This window comes from Serinus canaria, chromosome 5 (genome assembly GCF_022539315.1).
Source record: "Serinus canaria isolate serCan28SL12 chromosome 5, serCan2020, whole genome shotgun sequence".
Lineage (NCBI taxonomy): Eukaryota > Metazoa > Chordata > Aves > Passeriformes > Fringillidae > Serinus > Serinus canaria.
Genome location: NC_066319.1, coordinates 51,883,390 through 51,901,350, shown reverse-complemented (window position 1 = coordinate 51,901,350; position 17,961 = coordinate 51,883,390). Strand labels below are relative to the sequence as shown.

Here is a 17,961-nt window from a genome sequence, read left to right as displayed (position 1 = left end):
TGAAAATATGAGTCAACTTTCTTTTTATGAACTATACTTTCTCTTCCACAGAAGACAATTATCTTCCTCCAGAAAGTTTAAATTGGTCTTTTTAAAGCAGTCTTTTCAGTTGAAAATAAATAGCACTAATATAGTTAGTGACTGGGGAATTGCTAAATAAGCCCTACAGATTTGGCATCCTTTCTTCTTTTGCTTTCTTCTTTTTCCAGGCCTGTTTCATTTGCCACTTTGTTCTAACATTTACACAGCTCCTCAGCTGTGCCTGCCCTCTGTGATGCCAGGCTTCCATCGCTCTTCAGCGCTTGAGCACGCTCCCAACTTGTGATATCCTGCAGTGCCTTTGGACAGTAATGGCCTTAGATGAAGTGCAGTAGATGCTTACCTGGGTTCTGATTTGTGCACTGTGTTTGTACTCAAATGGCTGAGCAGTTCTAGTGTTGTGGTGTTATGAAACTTGAATGTTGTTACACCAGGGCTCACAGAGCTGCGCTTGCAAATTGCATCTGCTGCAGAGCGTTGGTTCATTCCTCTGCAGCAGGTAACCTTGGTGCTGCTCTGTCCCTGCACTGGAGGTGTGGGCATTTCCTGAGTCACCATATTCTCTCTGGAACAGTTTAAAAAGTGTAGTGGGTAATGTCAGCATCTTGCAGTTTCTCAAAGATTTAATGCACTGTTTGACTTACAGTGTGCCTTCAGCTGGATCGGGGTAATGACCCAGTTAAGTGTATGGAGAGAGGTTTTTACAATGACTATTAACTGTGATGAAAAGTGGAGAAAGGCTGTTTACATTTAAGGCCATTACAGAAGGTCAGCTGGACAGTTTCATATGTGCCAAGGAACCTCGTGTGTTTGGTTTGAGACTTTCTTGTCTTGCTCATCCTTCCCCTGCAGCATGAGCAGTGGGAGGTGTTTGTAGGCCAGGAGACACTGGGATTGCAATGTAGCTCTGGATATTCTACTTCACTTAGAGGAGCTGCTTCTTAGTGCTGTACCTTTCCCAGCTGTGTCCAGGGCCAGATTCCCATGTCTTTCCTGCAGTGGGTACATTTTATCAGAGCTGTGTGTCTGTTATGTGGCTGTGCAGGTGTGTGCAAGGTTCTGTCACCCACTATGTGACCTGGTGAGTGGAGCTTCACTCTCTGAGGGGGAGAGGGCTGACTGCAGGCTGTACTGCAGGCTGAGATGTCTGTGTAAATGTGAATATCCTGTTCTTGTGTTACTGGAGAAGCAGTGGTTTCCCTGACCCTCACTTGGAACTTCTTTACTGGTAAGGTGCAGGATGATACTACATTTCCCTCTTCCCTCCTCAAGACTTAAAACTTTATAATGTTGCTCTGCTTGATGCACTACTCCAACCTTTTTTTATAGTCAGCAGCTTCTTAAAGCTGCTGTAACTGAATCCTTGCTAGATAAGAGTTTTTAAACAACAGAAGAGGTGAGGTGATGTCATTTCTTTTCAAACAGCTATTCAGAGCTGTGTTGGAAGCAATGAAAGCTGGTTGGTTTTCTGCTTCTGAAATAGAGATGAGCTGAGAAGCAGTAGAAATAGCAGTAGAAATATTCAAGCAGTCCATGTATAGTCCTGTGGAATTGTTGCTGTGTTAGTCATGATGCCTGTTTTTCTGTTGCCAACTGGAAGAACTTTGTGGAAATTATGGCGTTACCACAAGAAGAATTAGTTTTGGTCTTTGAGAATACATTGACTTTGGTCAATGACAGTACATTTTCTTGGTCAAAATAAAGTCTTTGCATTCCTAAGCCTTGAAGTTTTTGTATTCTTGTTTTTTTCTTCCATTTACAGCTGTGTGCAGAACTACTGTTCATAATAGATCAGTGTAAGCAAGTCTAATACACAGCATGCATAGTAAAATGCTGTAAGCAAAATAGTGAATAAATAAATGATTTTTTTTCCTTTTAAAATATCTGCATAAGGTACAGAAAAGCATGCTAATTTGCAAATATCTTTCAAGTTTCTGAGACCTGAAATGTGAAAACAAATTAGTCAAATGTAGTGTGTTTCTATTGACAGCAGCCTTTCTTGTTTTCTCATGCTGCCCTTTTAAATGTTGCCCCACTGGCTGCAGGCATGACTACAAGCCCCACTTGTTTTTGGGAAACAATGCAGCTTTACTGCACATCTTCATATGAAAAGCTTCATGCTCCTCCTGTATCATCCCCCATGTACTTCATCATGAGCTCTTGACCACACAGGGTGCATCAAGCACATAGTAGTAATGTTGGAGGAATACAGAAAGAGCAAAGACTCAGACTGCAGTTCATCAATGTGTCAGTTGATCACTGGTGACTCCTTAGTAACTTATTTTATGGATTTGTGAAATTAAACTGTTTGAAAACTATGTTTCTCTGACCATGCTTTTGTGTGAGTATTGATCTCTTTAAATATTGTATTTTTCTGACCATGCTCCTGTTAAAGATAAAATTAATATCTTAATTTTTCAGGTTGCAGTTGTTAAAATGAAGTGTACAGAGCGCATTTATGCAATGAAAATTCTAAATAAATGGGAAATGCTTAAAAGGGCAGAGGTAAGTAATATGGTTTTTTAACACAGAGAATTTTTAAAATTACATTAGGAAGATTATATTGAAGTTCTTCTAGATTAAGAAGAATTTTTTCATGAGTATAGGAGCTTCGTTCTTTTCTCTTTTTTTTTTTTTCCTTAAGCTGTTTTAATGCAATCAAGTCTGACAGTCCCTTCCAGGCATCTGTTGTTCTCAGCATTACTGTGTATTCATTTACCAGACAGTCTGCCCTAGTTCTTACCCTGAATTTATTGGCGAGATTTTTGTTTACAGTAAAGGCAAGTTAAAGAATACATGAAAGCTGAGATTGGTGCTACTACGACATTCACAGCTGTATACAAAAATGTTATGAAAAAGGTCTTTCTTCCATTCAGAAAACATCCATTAAGGAGCTTTGCATCCTACAATTTGTAACAGGATTTATATAACTAGTAAAACCATAACTAACTATTTTGGAATCAGATTCAGATTGTAAAACAAAATGTGTGAAGAAGATAAATCTGTTTAAGAAGTGTTTTGGTGAAAGGAGGTGTACACTGTCACAACAAATTCTGTAAATGTGAAGCCAAATGGGTACTTCACACATTAGGAAAAGAATACTGAGAATGCACAGTGGGAAGCAGCTTTCTAGGATAGGTATTTCTAGGATATATACTCCTCCATGGTAGAGGAAAACCTTGTGGCACACACAAGTATTATGTAAGTTAGCAGATAAATGAGCAGTAGATTTGAAGAGAAAATACATGTATTGCATCAGGACTTGCAGCAGTTCTGTTAAGGGGCAAACAATAGCAGTTTTGCTGAGGTCTGAGCTTGCTGACCCTTCCCTGTCCCATTCTTCTGTCCCCTTCCTGACACCTCCTCCCCCCAGCCTGCCCTTCCTAGTCACTCCCTTCCTTTCAGTGAGTCAGTGCCAGGCCTTTTCCTGTGACAAAATCTCCTCCCTCTTGTTAAGCCCCTCTTCACCACTGCCTTTGCCTGATTTAGTCACAGTCTGTCCATCCATCCATCCATGCACTCCTTTAGAGGCGGCAGCAGCCGCCGTCACCCGGCTCTCCTTTGAGCTGTCAGGAGATTTCACACCCCGGGCTGTGCTGCATCAGCAGTTCTGCATTAAGCCTTGCCCTGGAGGAGGGAAATTCGCTGCCTTTTCTATGCAGATTTCAGCTGTTAATTCATTGGTCAGAATAGAATTGTTTTAAACACAAATATTTGCAGGGGTCTCCCAAACTCAAATGGAACTACAGCTATGCTGCCTTACTTCAGTCATTTTTAAAGTGATTTCCTTAAGTGGCCTAAGTAGATGCAGCTTTTGCATGTAGAGAAGACAGCTGTTTACAAATTGTGTTCTAATCATGCAACTAACTCGTCTTATCCTCTCAGGCAGGCATGAAGGATGTATAATGAGCAATAGTTTTCCCAATACAAACTTAGGCAAAGTAACAGTCAAAAAAATTTTTCTCTCTGCTGATTTTCCCCATCTACAAAGGACAATAAAGGAACTGTCTTCTCTGCAGGACCACTTTGTCTTTTCCTGATCAGTTTGCTTGCTTGATTTGGCTTTTCTGGATAAGCAGGACGTTATAACCTGCATATCAAGTTTATGCAACATCTGGGTGGTAAAAATTTCCCAAATGTGGTAAAACCTGTTAGTTTTTAAAATGAAGCCTGCAAGAATGCAGTAACCTCTTAAATGGAGTGTTCCACTGAAAAAGCAAACTTCGAGTATTTTATCAACCCACCTCACCTATTATATAAAAATATTATTATGAGTGGGTTAAGAAGCACGTTGTGACAGTGGTTTATTTTTGTTGTGTATGACATAAAATGTAGCAAGAAGTTAGCAAAATACTGCTTATTCATGTACTAGTTGCAGAAAAAAAACCCTGTATGGTTGGAAGCCACTAAAATAAAAGAAAGGTTGGTGAATATCACCTGACATCCATAAATGGGTTGGAAGCAAAAATAGGCATGCCTTTTATGCTGATAAGGACCATTTGTATTCGTTGTTCTCACAGCAAAATACAAAGTCATTAGTGTATTACTGTTGACAGTTCCAAATAAGTCCTGACTGGCTGATTAGGTAGCCTGTCATGCTTTTTCAAGTCACGTCTCAAGGCCTTTTAAGCTAGTGTAAGCAGAGGAGGAGAATTTTATGCTCTGAATTCATGATGCAGTGTTCAGCAGCATTACGGGGTTTTCAGTGTTCATGACATTCCCTTGCTATTTGAGGTTGCACAGTGAACTGGATCAGGGACTGATGTCTTCAAAAATAAACAAACTAGTTCTGTGTGTTGGCAGCCTCCTCATATCGTGGTGCCAGGAGAGCTGAGAAGTGCAGTGCTCTGGTGCTGTGGGAAGGGGATGGGATTACTTGGAGCTGCTGTAGCTGCCAGCCTTTTTTGCAGAGCGCTGCTTTGGCCTTGCATTCATAAACCGTTAAACCACTCAGTTGGCATTTAATTACAATTTACTTCTCCTTGCACCAGTGATTACTAATTTACAATATGACCACAGCATGGTCTTCTTCAGTAAAATGGTAGATTGAATTTTGCTTCCTTTGAGGGGAAAATAGTTGGAGATACATTTGTAAGGTGCAGTCAGTTTATGGTAAGGCTTGGGCTTCTCAGGAACATTTCCATAGTACATTTTTTAAGACATTTGAAGAAGTGGCAATGACCAAAAAAAAAAAAAAAAATCGGTTCTTTTCTAGAACCCAAACACTTCAATCTGTAGCTGTCAAATATCCTGATAATGCCTCTCTGGATTGAGAGTAGTGGAAGAGTCCCAAGGTCTGTTTCATGATAGTTCTGATCCAATAAAAACATTAATATATTTTTATTGGGGAGAACTCTCTTGAAGTTTATGAAAGTTGGTTTTATGTAAAGATGCTGAGAAAACCTGTTACACAGAGCTTGCTTCTATGAAGTGTTGCAGTGTGCTGTTTGAAGTTGGGGAAGGGTTATTGAAAATGGAAATGTATTATGCTGGACAAAGATAAGACAGAAATAGTAAAATCTGCTTATTTCCCGTAGTGTATTAGCAGTGTCTGGAACTGGGACTGTACTGTAAAAAAAGTATACATGAAACTGTATTCATAAAAGTCTTTATCAGAAGACTCAGACTTACTTTCTTAGAGCCATTATCTTTCTGCTGCAGATGGTAGTGACAAGTTATTATTTTCTGACTTTTAAAAATGTTTTGTAAAACAAAGATTTAGCATTGGCTTGTGGGCTTTTTGGTGTTGGGGGCTGTTGTGTGTTGGTGTGGAGTTTTGTGGAGTTTTTTGGGATTTTGTGGTGGGGGGGGTTGAAGGGAGGTTGGGGGGGTTTCATTGGAGTTTTGGGTTTGGTTTTGTTTTTGAAAGTCGCAGTCAGGATTAGAGTGACTGAATGCCTAAAACCTGCAGAGATTCTCTGGCATGTCACTTGTGTAGACTGAATTCCAATGAATAGAGACCTCTGTTCAGTAATTTGAAATAATCCCATAAAACATCCATATATATTCATCCTGTGAAAACTACTTGTTGATGTTGACAGTGGCTTTTCTTCCCCCTTCTCTCTTCCTTTAGACAGCTTGCTTCCGAGAGGAGAGAAATGTCTTGGTGAATGGAGATTGTCAATGGATTACTACATTGCACTATGCCTTTCAAGATGAGAACTATTTGGTATGTTTGATTCATCAGTAAATAAAAGCTCTGGGTTGTGAAAGAACTTTATTTTTGGTATATTTAAAAAATTTTAGTGCCTTAAATTTGTCCACCTCATGCCTCACAGCAGTGTTTCAACATTCTTGTTTTCTCCTTGAAGCAAAACTTCAAAGACTGTAACTTCAGGAGAGTGAGAAAGTTGTGAAGGACTGTAGTATATAGAGATTTAGTTAAGCATCTTAAATTAACTAATCTCCTCTTGCATAAAAAATACCATGTTCAAATTTAGTATTTTGGATAAGGTTGCAGTTAAGTAATCTGAGATGTGTTAACTCTGTGAATGTAAGAAATATTTTATTTTAAACTTTAATAATGTCTTTTAAAGATTTTGTTTTAAACTGGCAAAAATAATTTAAAAGTTTGGTATTTAAAAATCCTTAGGGGAAAACATAGCCTATTTCTTGAAAGTATTTCTATAAAATATGTCTTTAAATCAGCAGATTGGTCATCTCAGTAATTTGGGAGACTTTAGCAAACGCTTATAAAGAAAATCTGTACTCCTGTGACATTTCTTTATGATGGTTACTACAACTGTGTCATACAAACCTGTTTACTTGAGTCACAGAATACAGCAGAGTACTGCTTAGGAGCAAAGTCAGTAAAGCCCCAATATTCTGCAATACACTGAACCATACAGCTTCCCTGTGGCTACTTCAGGCTGGGTTTGCAAACCTACTGTTTCTGTAACATCTGACATAGCTGTAGTGAGAAAGTTTTCATCTTCTTAACACTTTAGTAGCATGGTAACAAGTCATGAATATAAATAAGAAAAAATGTGTTTTTAAAAGGCTGCCAAAGAGTTCAGGAAGTAAGCAAGAGTTAGTAAATGCTTAAACATTTCCACAGATGCTGAGACAAAACACATTATTTTGTCATGTTTGGAGTATTTTTAGAATAACAAGCACATAGTAGGAAAATAAGCAGTCACATCTTAGGCCCTCATTTACAGGCTATTTCCATTGAATGGAGATGTGATAGGTCCAGATTTTCAATCTCTGACAGTTTAGTTGTCTCTAGCACTGCCTCATGATTTCAGATCAGCTTGGAGTTTCAAATTCCCACAGAAGCAACCTTCAGTCTTGCATAAAAAGCATCCTATTTTGTATTTCCAAGTAGCTTGTAAGAATGGAACTACCTAAGGAAAAATTGTTAGCTGTGTGAGATAACAAGCAATAGCAAAGACAGCACAGAGGGGGAATCTTTTCCCAAAGTTCCCAGAGGTTTTTAGATATTGAAGTTTTGCTTGACAGCAGAATGTAGACATCTAATTTAAGATCCAGTATCTAAGAAGGCAACAGTTCTGCCTGGCAGCCAAAGTCAGCAGATTCCCAGCTTGCCTGAGGTCTGCTCCTGCATGTGCTAAGGTGCTGCCTTCCAATTTGGTCTGTTACTCAGAAACCATCTCCTGTAAGTGTCTGGTGCTCACAGATGGAGTGGATCCACATCTCAGTCACCATTGTAAATGATGCATGAAGAAAAGGTGAAACACATCAAGAAATCAATTCATCCAAAAAGCTGGACAGAAGGTTCTCTTCCATCCCATCTAGTACTTGTCCAGGGGCTAAGAGATCTCTGTTCAATTCTCTTTGGAGCTTGAAGAAGTTTATAGCTACATTTTTGCTCATCCTGGAGAGTGCTGCCTTGTTACAGAGCCTGGACAGACTTATTTTACTTTTTAGCTGTGCTGCTCATCCATGCTCATTCATGGCAGAATGAAATACAAAGCTGAGAACAAAACAAGAACAGACAACAGAGTTTGGTTTTCCAAACTGGTCCTCTGCAAGAGAAGTCTCTAAGTTCCAGTATTTTCTCCCAGTGATGTTTGTGCATTAAATCTAGTGATTCTTAAATGCAAAACCACACAAGCTAACCCTGAGCAGAGGGAGAGCCTTGTGTCTTCTCCCACCTAGTGCTCTGCCTCCTCTGGCTGCATGATAAAGGGTTCAGAATGAGACAAAGTAAGATACTAACATAGAAAAGTAGTACCTGCCTTTGGAGAGTCTAAAAGCACTTAGTTATATTCTGTGCCTTTAGTATCAATAGAGCATTTGATAATGCAGAACTTCTATTTAAGCAAGAAATACAAAATTCTATGTAATACATTTGTTCTGGAGTTCATTTTCTGGTTCTTCTCTTGTAGTTTTGAAATCTTTCAAGTAAATGCATCATGCATTACTGTTTTCTAAACAGCCAATTCTTAAATGGCATTACATGGGAATGCTGCATAGCTTTTTTCTGGCTCTTAAAAAGCTTTCATAAGAGACAGCCTATGTCAAGATGGGTTAAATCAGCCTTTGGTGATTTAGCTGAAGCAAATATGATGTAAGTGAAACATAGTCCATGAATATTGAAAATTTGCATGGAACTTGAAGCTCTCCATCTCTTCCAGATTCAAATATCTTAATTTTCTTTGCCAGTCTCATTCATGAAAAAGGGCATATGTGTATTTCCCTGCTGTCAGCCTCTCAAAGGCTTCTGGGTGCTTATGAGAGTATTTTGATATCCTTTTTTCCTTTGATTCCTAACTACTCTCACTGTTCAGTGTAGTCACTTCTCTGGAAGAAATGTACTACTGCAAGATTTCAGCATCAGAGTAGCTTTTATTTTAACCCCATAAGAAGGGAGAAGCACCTCTTGGCAAGCAGATAATTTTGAATTGAAAGATTAATAAAGTTCTGCTTCCTCAAAGATGAAGTATCACCATCTTTCTGTGATCCAAGTGCCTTCCTTCATGGGTCACGTGAGTTCTTGTTGAGTTATAAATGCTTTGGGAGCTGACAGAAGTGCATTACCCTGTCTCTGACAGAGAAGATATTTCACTTTCCACAGAAGGCTCTGTAAAGCCTCTTTGCCTTGAATTTGAGAGAAAATACTTCAAGATAATATCCCTTTTAGAAGACTGATGGTTTCTGTCTGTAGCATTTTGTTTTCAAACCTAAGTGTTGTGTGTGTACAGTGTTCAGTACATATTCAAAGTTCCATGGAGCAATACCCACAGATTGATTTCAACATAAATGATGCAACTTGCTTATCAGACTAAGCAGTAATTTGAATAAAATAGAGAAAAATATCAAAACTTGTGGCTTTTGGAGTAGCTCTTTTAATCCAAAAGATAGTGAGGAAAGGGCTAGTATTGCACTTCATGTTCTTTGCATTTCTGTCTTCTTTTATTTGTTTCCCTCATGGAAGATGAATCTGTGGCAGGGACAGTGGATTCTAAGTCCTTTTACTTTGAGGAGAAAAATAAGATGATGGCTTTGAAAACTTAATTCCAAAATAAGCCAAGTTAGTCTTAAAACCACATATCAAATCATCTTGGGAAGCATAGAACAAAATGGCTCAAGACTGGTAGTACTAGATAAAGTCATTATACTTGAAGTGATGGTCTGGATTTAGGTGGATATTGCTAAGAAAAACCTCAAACACAATCCTTGTTTTGTGGTATGAGAAACAAATAGCATGCCTGGGTCCTTTTCTTTCATGTCACCCTATCAGTATTGGTCCTTTCCATGGACAGGATGGTGACTGACTGGCCTAGGAGGCTGTTTACTTTTTCACTGAAATACATTCAAAAGCACACCAATGTTTGACTTTTAAATTTCCCACTTTAGTGCCTCTGGCTTGACAGTGCTTTTGGCTTGTTATGGGCATCCATGTATAGTATAGTAATGTATAGTGTCATCAGACTCCTGCCAGCTGTGTTATGCATCCATGATGTGGATTGTGCCAGGATGAGAATTTGAAGATGTTGATGTGATAAGTGCCACTTCAGGAGCAACAAGTAGTATTGAAATGGTACCATAACTACAAAAGTAATAAAATGTATATTTTAGAATAAGCTGCATCAAATATTGATTTTAACTATACTTTTTTTCCCTTTCATCATCTTCTGGAAATTTTCAGTTTAAGAGTTGATAGCATACATCAGTTTTGGTGATATGAGATAATTTTCTTTGTGATACTAGTTAAGACAGAAATAAATTCATCCTGGTTTACTTCTTTGTTGTCATATTTTGTTTGGGTTTTTTTATTATAGGAACTATATGCTGATGTGCCTTTCTTACTGTGATTAATAAAGGAATATGATACCTTTTTGTACTAAGTAAATAAAAGTAAAACAGAAGACCACCAATTCTGACTGCTTTCCACAGGCACAGAAAAAATAGTGAAAGGATTTTTTTCAGGGGTTAAGTGATGAACTTTAATTTTTTTTTCTTGCCAGCTGTCTCTCAGTACTTGATTGCTTTATTTCTCTATTTTCAGTATCTAGTGATGGACTACTATGTTGGTGGTGACTTGCTGACACTTCTCAGTAAGTTTGAAGACAAGCTTCCTGAAGATATGGCTAGGTTCTACATTGGTGAAATGGTGCTTGCTATACATTCCATACATGAGCTGCATTATGTGCACAGGTAAAATACCTTTTCATTTGGCAAAAAATACAAATACAGTTATATGAAGTTAATCCCAAATTTATTGCTATGTACAAAAATGCACACAGTGGCCAAAAGCAAACTAATGTAGATACATGCTTACTTTATGCTGTATAATAGCTGTATAAGCTACTTTATTTTAAATATCAAGTTTTGATGGATTGGTATTCCAATCCAAAAGCAGTGACATTTATCTGACTAACCTTTTAAAGTCTGTTCTATTTTTAATCAGGGCTCTTTACTTATTCTCAATTCACTTAATAAATATTTATCTGCCTTTGTCCAAGCAACCTATAAGTTTGAAGCAGTTTGAAATGGTTTGAACTTTCTACAGATGTTTAGACATTCTGCAAAATTTATGCACAGTAAGCCCATGATAACATCAGTGCATCTACTTACCTGAGATCGTCCTCTAACAGGTTTTCTGATGGGGGGGCATGTGCTGGTCTAATTGTTTTTGCACACAAGATGTGTATTCTGAATCAATGGCTACCATCAAGTAAGTTTGGATTGTGGTTGGTAATAGCTGTAGAGTTAAAGTTCAAAAAGCATCAGGGATTCTCAGCTGTAGTGCTTTGAACTCTTCTGTTTGCATTTTGATTGCTGTTCTAAAAATTGAAAAGATGTTTAAACTCTCTAAAACTCTTGTGAGTAAATGTGGGCAATATTTGGGGATTTAAAAATGTTACAGCCTCAAAGAAGTTCACCAGAGGCACCATTGCACCAATTTCCAAGGAAGGTGGCCTGACTTACTGAGCAGCTACATCTTTTCACAGGGCTGAGTGCAGGTCTATTGTGGCAATAGGAGTGTGTGGCTCTGTGGCCAGAACACGTGCTTTGAACAGGATGTGTGCCAATGCCCAAGAAATTACTGCTTGGCAACTGGAATGGATGAGGAGGAACCATGATTGCACTGGAGAGGGTTTCAAGGACTCTTTAAGGGCTTATACCACCTGTTAGCTGCAGATAGGAGACAGTGGAGCTCAGAGAGGAGGCATTAAGCCTTTCTGAACAGCAGTACTGGTCCCTGAGGCAAGTGAGAGCTGCATGCCAAGCAGAGATTGGCTCATGCAGCAAGAGCCACTGAGAGCAGTGTTCTTTAAAAAACAAACAAATTAGTGTATAATTGTATATTAGTTTTTATAGTCCTCTGCAACTACTGAGCTTGACTTGTGGTTGTGGAATGTCGACAATATCTGGAACTGAAATGTATGGAATAAGTTTAACAATGCAGGATTACTAATTATTTTTTGAGGAATCATAGTGACATAGTCCAATTTTCTCAGCACATATTTTTGTGTATTATGACAAGTAAATACACATTTAACATTTAAGTTCATGTAGACAGGCATAGATTAGCATTTATTATTTTGTATTAATACTGCTAATGAGCAGCAGTATTAGTGACATTTCAGTAATTAATTTCAGCGCATTAGCCTTTGGTTAAAAAAGGTTAATTCAAGTTTGCGTTGGAAGAATGTATCAAGTTGGCAGGCTTTTTACAAATATGAGGACCCTTTGTTAAATCTGTAATGTTTTTTCTCACAAATGTCAAGTGTGAAACTGGAATTCAGCACCTTAAAACTCAGCCATTGTCAGCTTCCACATCTATGTAGCAAGGTGTATTAGAGCACCTTATTTTTGTCTACTCCTGGTAATTCTATTCTCCTTCTCAAAGACTAAACTGAAGGTGTTATGTAGTTTTTAAGTTTTTCAACACATGTAGTAGCATTTGGAACTTCACATTTGAAAAGAAATGCAGGTTTTATGGTGCAAGAAAACTAGTGGCTTTAAGGTTGGTCAGGGGAGAGAGTCATAAATAGTACCAAAAAGAGTTTACATCATTGGGTAAGATTTTGTGTTATTTTGATGCAAGATTAATCTCTACAAGCAGAGCTAATACTATATATTTAAATCCTTTCACTTCTATCTGTTATAACAGGGACATAAAGCCTGATAATGTTCTTTTGGACATGAATGGCCACATACGACTGGCAGACTTTGGGTCCTGTCTGAAAATGAGTGAAGATGGCACAGTATGTATGAAGCTACATTTATTTGGGTTGCTGATAGTGGGACCTTCTGAGTGAGTTGCTGGTTTTAAAGAGGTTAGACATCATCAGGGATGTGATAGATTGTGAACTTTCTGACACACTAAAAATTGAGGGTGCAGTATAACTCAACGTACTTAAATGCATTTTTTAAATCTTTCATCTCCTTATTTTACAGGCTGTTAACTTTTCAAGTTATCCTTTGCTATATTTTTCTGGTTTTCACTTTTCCTTCTAATGACCATTTGAGTCCAAGGGGGTAGGGTGAGTCACCATCCTTGTAGGTATCAAAAAGATGTGTGGATGTGGTATTTGGGCACACAATTTAGGTGGACTTGTCAGTGCTCAGTTAACAGCTGGATCTAATGATCTTAAAGGTCTTTTCCAACCTAAATGATTGTCTTGATTCTGCAATTAGTAAGCAGTTTGTTTTATATGCCTTTGACAAATGTAACAGCAACATGATGGTAATTGGCCATCTTGTGCAGCAGATTGGATTTACCTCTAAAAGCTGAATTGCTAGTGACAGGTTTTGTTTGTTTTGCCTCATTTAGGGCACTTCAGGGGTGCCAGTCCTGCCAAAGTATGGCATGCAGCATCATACACTGGTTTTGGCACAAACTCCCATCTTGTTGATGCTCTTTAGTCATAAAATGCCTGTCAAAGCTTTACCATAAAAAATGTAAAATGAAAGAGCTGGTAGAATTGAGAACATATTCCTAGAGATTAGTCTGTCCTGATAGTCAGGGCTTCCCTACTACTTGTGCCCAGAGTAATTTCTCCACCTTATTCCTGTGATACATCCAGTTGCACATTAGGCAATAAACATTTGACTGATTTCTGACTTAATAAAACTTACCCAGGAAATTTGTTCTATGATCTTCCAATGAAACTATCAAATTCAGGAGTAGGACCTGATCTCCCTACGTACTCATTTTTCATTTCAACTTCTGGGCAGCAAATTGCAGTTTTAAAATATAAACAGACACAAAGGAAAAATATATTTTGTCTTTCTGCTTTCACAGTATCTATGATTATTTTGGGTTTCTACTCTGTTCAGAATAAAATATATCTACTGATTTTATGTAGCAGTAGAATGGAACTTAATCTTTGCAGTCTTTATTACTTTCTTAATACTTCCTTTCTTCTGTTGCTGTGAATATATGAATCTCTTCCTTCTCCAGCACCATGTCGTGGTGTCTCTGTCAGGAATACTAGTGTTTGAGTAAAACAGTTGCTGAGAGAAACTGGAAACTTAGGAGAATTATGTTTGCCTTATTTTTAAGGTACAGTCATCAGTAGCAGTGGGTACTCCTGACTACATCTCTCCTGAGATTCTGCAAGCAATGGAAGATGGAATGGGGAAATATGGGCCTGAGTGTGACTGGTGGTCCCTGGGTGTCTGCATGTATGAAATGCTGTATGGTGAAACACCCTTCTATGCAGAGTCACTAGTGGAAACCTATGGGAAGATTATGAATCATGAAGTAAGAGCTGTATTAAATCTCTTGTGGTTCTGAGTTTACAGAGAATCTTAGCACTTACGGATATCGAAGTAAAGGTTGTTTGCTTTTTCACAGTGTTTTAGATTGATGCTGGGTAGGTTTGTTGGTTCAGGTTTTAGGAAGTTTGCTTCTCTGAGCTGCAGAAATTTAATTCTTTGACAAATTGAAATTTTTCTCTAAATGCTGATTTTCTTGTTGGAAAATCACACAAAATCATCACAAATCAAAATTAAAATTACTCCGATTTCTTCAGTCTAGAGTAATTTCAGTTGTTAGTGGTAATTACAATTTTTAGACCTTATGTTTATTTATGAATAGAAATATTTTCTAAATATAGATTATATTTTGGTAAGAAATACAGGTATTTGACCTATATATTAGAAAAATACATTCTTAAACATGACAACATAAAGGACTGACTAACATCATGGGGTTTTAAGAGTTGAAATTAATTTAATCTCCAGGAGATCAATGGATCTCTGACTAAGAATACTGGTCTGTCTTTATTGTATGATCTTTAATATATTATAGTATGTAAAAATCCTGGTGTGTCTTAAAAAAAATTTTCTTTTACTAGCAGAGTTATTGTAATCACAGATCAAACAGGTCTGTTTCAAAGAAATTGAAAAACGATTTCTTGTACTTGAAATCCAATTTAAGACAAAAAGTCTGTCATTGAATGTATTGAATTGTGCTCTGTCATTGCTCATTGTAACTAGAACAATATTTGACTATTCATTTCCAGTTTTATTGGTGTAGTTTAATGGTTTTTTTGAAACTACAGTTGTAAATTTTGGAATTAATTCCTTCTTTAAAAATTTCTCTGTTTGTTTTGTTTTCTAGGAACGATTTCAGTTTCCATCCCATGTTACAGATGTATCTGAAGAAGCAAAAGATCTTATTCAGAGACTTATCTGCAGCAGGGAGCGTAGGCTGGGACAGAATGGAATAGAGGATTTTAAGTCTCATGCATTTTTTGAAGGACTTAATTGGGATAACATCCGAAACCTAGAAGCACCTTACATTCCAGAAGTCAGCAGTCCTTCTGACACCTCAAACTTTGATGTAGATGATGATGTACTAAGAAATCCAGTGAGTCTTTGTTTTTAGATACTACTAACAGAAGTATGCATCTTTGCTGCACTGTAAGGTAGTAGTGAGAACTTTCGTCAAAATAAAGAGATGAAAAATAAGTCACTCCAAATGTGAAAAATACAAGTTTTTCATCTCTTGGCATTTTGTATTACCAGAAATCATGAGCTGCCTTTTAAAATGGTAGCACTTGCCAGACTGCATTACTGTTACATGGTTAAAGTTAAAACATGTTTAGGTAGGGAAAAAAACCTCTTAGTTGCCCTTTCTGCTTATCTTAACAGGGATCTAGTATTTGGATTTATGCTTTTTCAAAGGTGAAAAAAAAATCTGCCTTTACAAATACACATGTATTCTCTGTGTGGCTTGCAAGCACAGCAGTCCAAGTGAGAGGACTCATCCTGCTACTTCTCCACTGATTTAAGAAGCAGGAGGCTGGTTCTTGGAGTAGGGAACACTGGTGTTGCACTCCTCCATTTCTGTTTCTTGTAGTTTACAAATGGTTCAGGAGGAATAGAGAGCTTTTGTGGTAATTTTTTCACCGGTTTGTATTTCAAGAAATTAGGAGCTTTTGGCACGTTTTTTGATTGCATGCCTGACAGTAACTAAAACACTAAGACTAACAGCATGCATTTTGGCACCAGGTCACTTTTAATTAGGAACTTGAAATTTAGGGTTTCTTTTTACTGGCTTCATTGTGCTTTGAACTTGTTGAAATGCTGCCCTTTCAAGTGCCAGTTCAAGAGGCTCCGAAATTCAAGTCGTTCTATTAGGCGACCTAATCTGAAATAAAGCTTGTCCAGAGGCAGTGGAGCATAACTGCCAATTGTCAGTTGGTGTATTAAGAAAAATCTTTCCATTAGCTGTGTCTCTTTTAGCTGTTGAGGCTCAATGAAATGCCTTTCACTCTGTATGAGTTCTCTCTTGGGTTTTCATGCACATTGTTTTCATGCAGGAAGTGGTGCCACCAAGTTCTCATACAGGCTTTTCTGGATTGCATTTGCCATTCGTTGGGTTTACATACACAACGGACAGGTAAGCAAAGGATATGTTTTATAAGGGAATCTTGTTTCCCAAAGGCAGCTGATTCCTGGGAATTCTCATTTTTATAAACATAGAAAGGTTGATGTACATAGGTGTATATGCAGCCCAAGTTTTATTCCTTGTTTGGTTTTTTTGCAAATGTCTGAACATATTTTGATTCTGTTTGCCAAGATTAGGAACTTTTCTATTTAATATTTTATGCATTTGAAATGAAAGAAAGTCAAAGGACTTGCAGTTCCTGCATTGAGAGGCTGAAAGCAAGTCTTGTCCATGCTGGACATCTGCCAGGCACTGTTCAGGATTATCTCATTGCTCCACTGTCCTGCTGGTAGACCAAGGTAACATAGAGGGTTCTGAGCATGGACAAAGTGGCTCAATTTGCATAACTTTGAAATGGCCTCCATCTGACTTCAGAGATCTCTCAAACATATGCTTGTCTCTGATCTTAGGGTATTCTGACCTGTTTGATATTCTGTTAATTCTCTTTGCTGGGTTTTGTTGCCCCATGAACCCAAAACATGTGTGTCATCCTGTTCACAGTGAGCTCATGTGAAACATTAACTTAAATCCATCTTTGCCATGCTTTAAGTTAAACTAAACTTTTGGGGTTGTCCCTCAGCTATCTGAGTGCAGGTACACTTGAAGGCAGCTACCTGCTTCCATTTCTGCCAGGTACCTGTAACCTTTGGCATGGGAGAGTTAACATTTTCAGTCATTTAGGCAGTTTGTGAAGTCAAGGTATATCTGCATCATTGAAGTCCTGCATGCAGGTATCTTAATTCTACAGCAGCATGTACAGTATCTAGGGAGTAATAACTTTAGCCTGAGAATTGTCTCTACAGTAACAATTACTGCACTAATTGTACTTGTAAATTTAAGGTGCATATTTGATGGAATCCCAGCATGTCCCAGCTATAGACTGCTGTGAGTATTTATTAAAATGTCCTAACTTATGTATTTCTTTTCAGCTCTTTATCTGATAGAGGCACTTTAAAGAGTGTGCTGCAGTCTGACACTGTAACCAAAGATGCGGATGTACAGCGAGACTTAAAGAACACATCACAAATAGAAAGCTATGAAAAGAAAATACGGAAATTAGAGCAAGAAAAGCAGGATTTGAACAGAAAACTGCAAGGTCAGTGGTTTATTTTTGTTTGGACTCTTAGTTCTGCTCATTGGAATATATTCTATTGAAAATCTTTTCCTTTCTTTTTGGGTTTTAAGAATCTACACAGACAGTGCAGAACCTCCAAGGTCCTGTGTGTGTTACAGTCAATACGAGCCGTGATAAGGAGATTAAAAAACTAAATGAAGAAATTGAACGGTTGAAGAACAAATTAACAGGTAAGCCTCTGGCATGGTAATTATAGTAATGCAATTTATTTTGCAATAAGTAGAATTAATGTTTTCAGCTATTTAAATAACAAAGGGTGTTTAAAAGCTTTGTTCAATATTAAGAGGCATTTCAGTTTTTTCCAGATGAGTGCTTAACTAGTTCTTCCACTTGCTTGGCTTGATAACACATACTAGAATGGGAAGTCCAGAGTGTGATGAATTGTGTGGATGGATTTAGTTAAATATTTTGT

The 17,961-nt window shown here is 37.7% G+C and overlaps 1 protein-coding gene across 8 annotated transcripts in view; it reads left to right on the top strand.

Annotated features, from left to right (window-relative positions):
* The window catches only part of CDC42BPB (CDC42 binding protein kinase beta), a 91,375-nt gene that overhangs the window by 38,557 nt on the left and 34,857 nt on the right, over positions 1–17,961 (top strand). For all 8 annotated transcript variants that reach the window (XR_007777812.1, XR_007777811.1, XM_050975717.1 and 5 more), the window contains exons 3-11: positions 2,461–2,544; positions 6,113–6,208; positions 10,514–10,662; positions 12,626–12,719; positions 14,021–14,221; positions 15,083–15,331; positions 16,287–16,366; positions 17,344–17,510; positions 17,600–17,719. Coding sequence is in view for 6 of the 8 variants with exons in the window: in XM_050975717.1 (XP_050831674.1) it covers positions 2,461–2,544; positions 6,113–6,208; positions 10,514–10,662; positions 12,626–12,719; positions 14,021–14,221; positions 15,083–15,331; positions 16,287–16,366; positions 17,344–17,510; positions 17,600–17,719 (1,240 nt within the window). In the remaining 2 variants the exon portion in view is untranslated. The remainder of the gene's footprint in view (positions 1–2,460; positions 2,545–6,112; positions 6,209–10,513; positions 10,663–12,625; positions 12,720–14,020; positions 14,222–15,082; positions 15,332–16,286; positions 16,367–17,343; positions 17,511–17,599; positions 17,720–17,961) is intronic.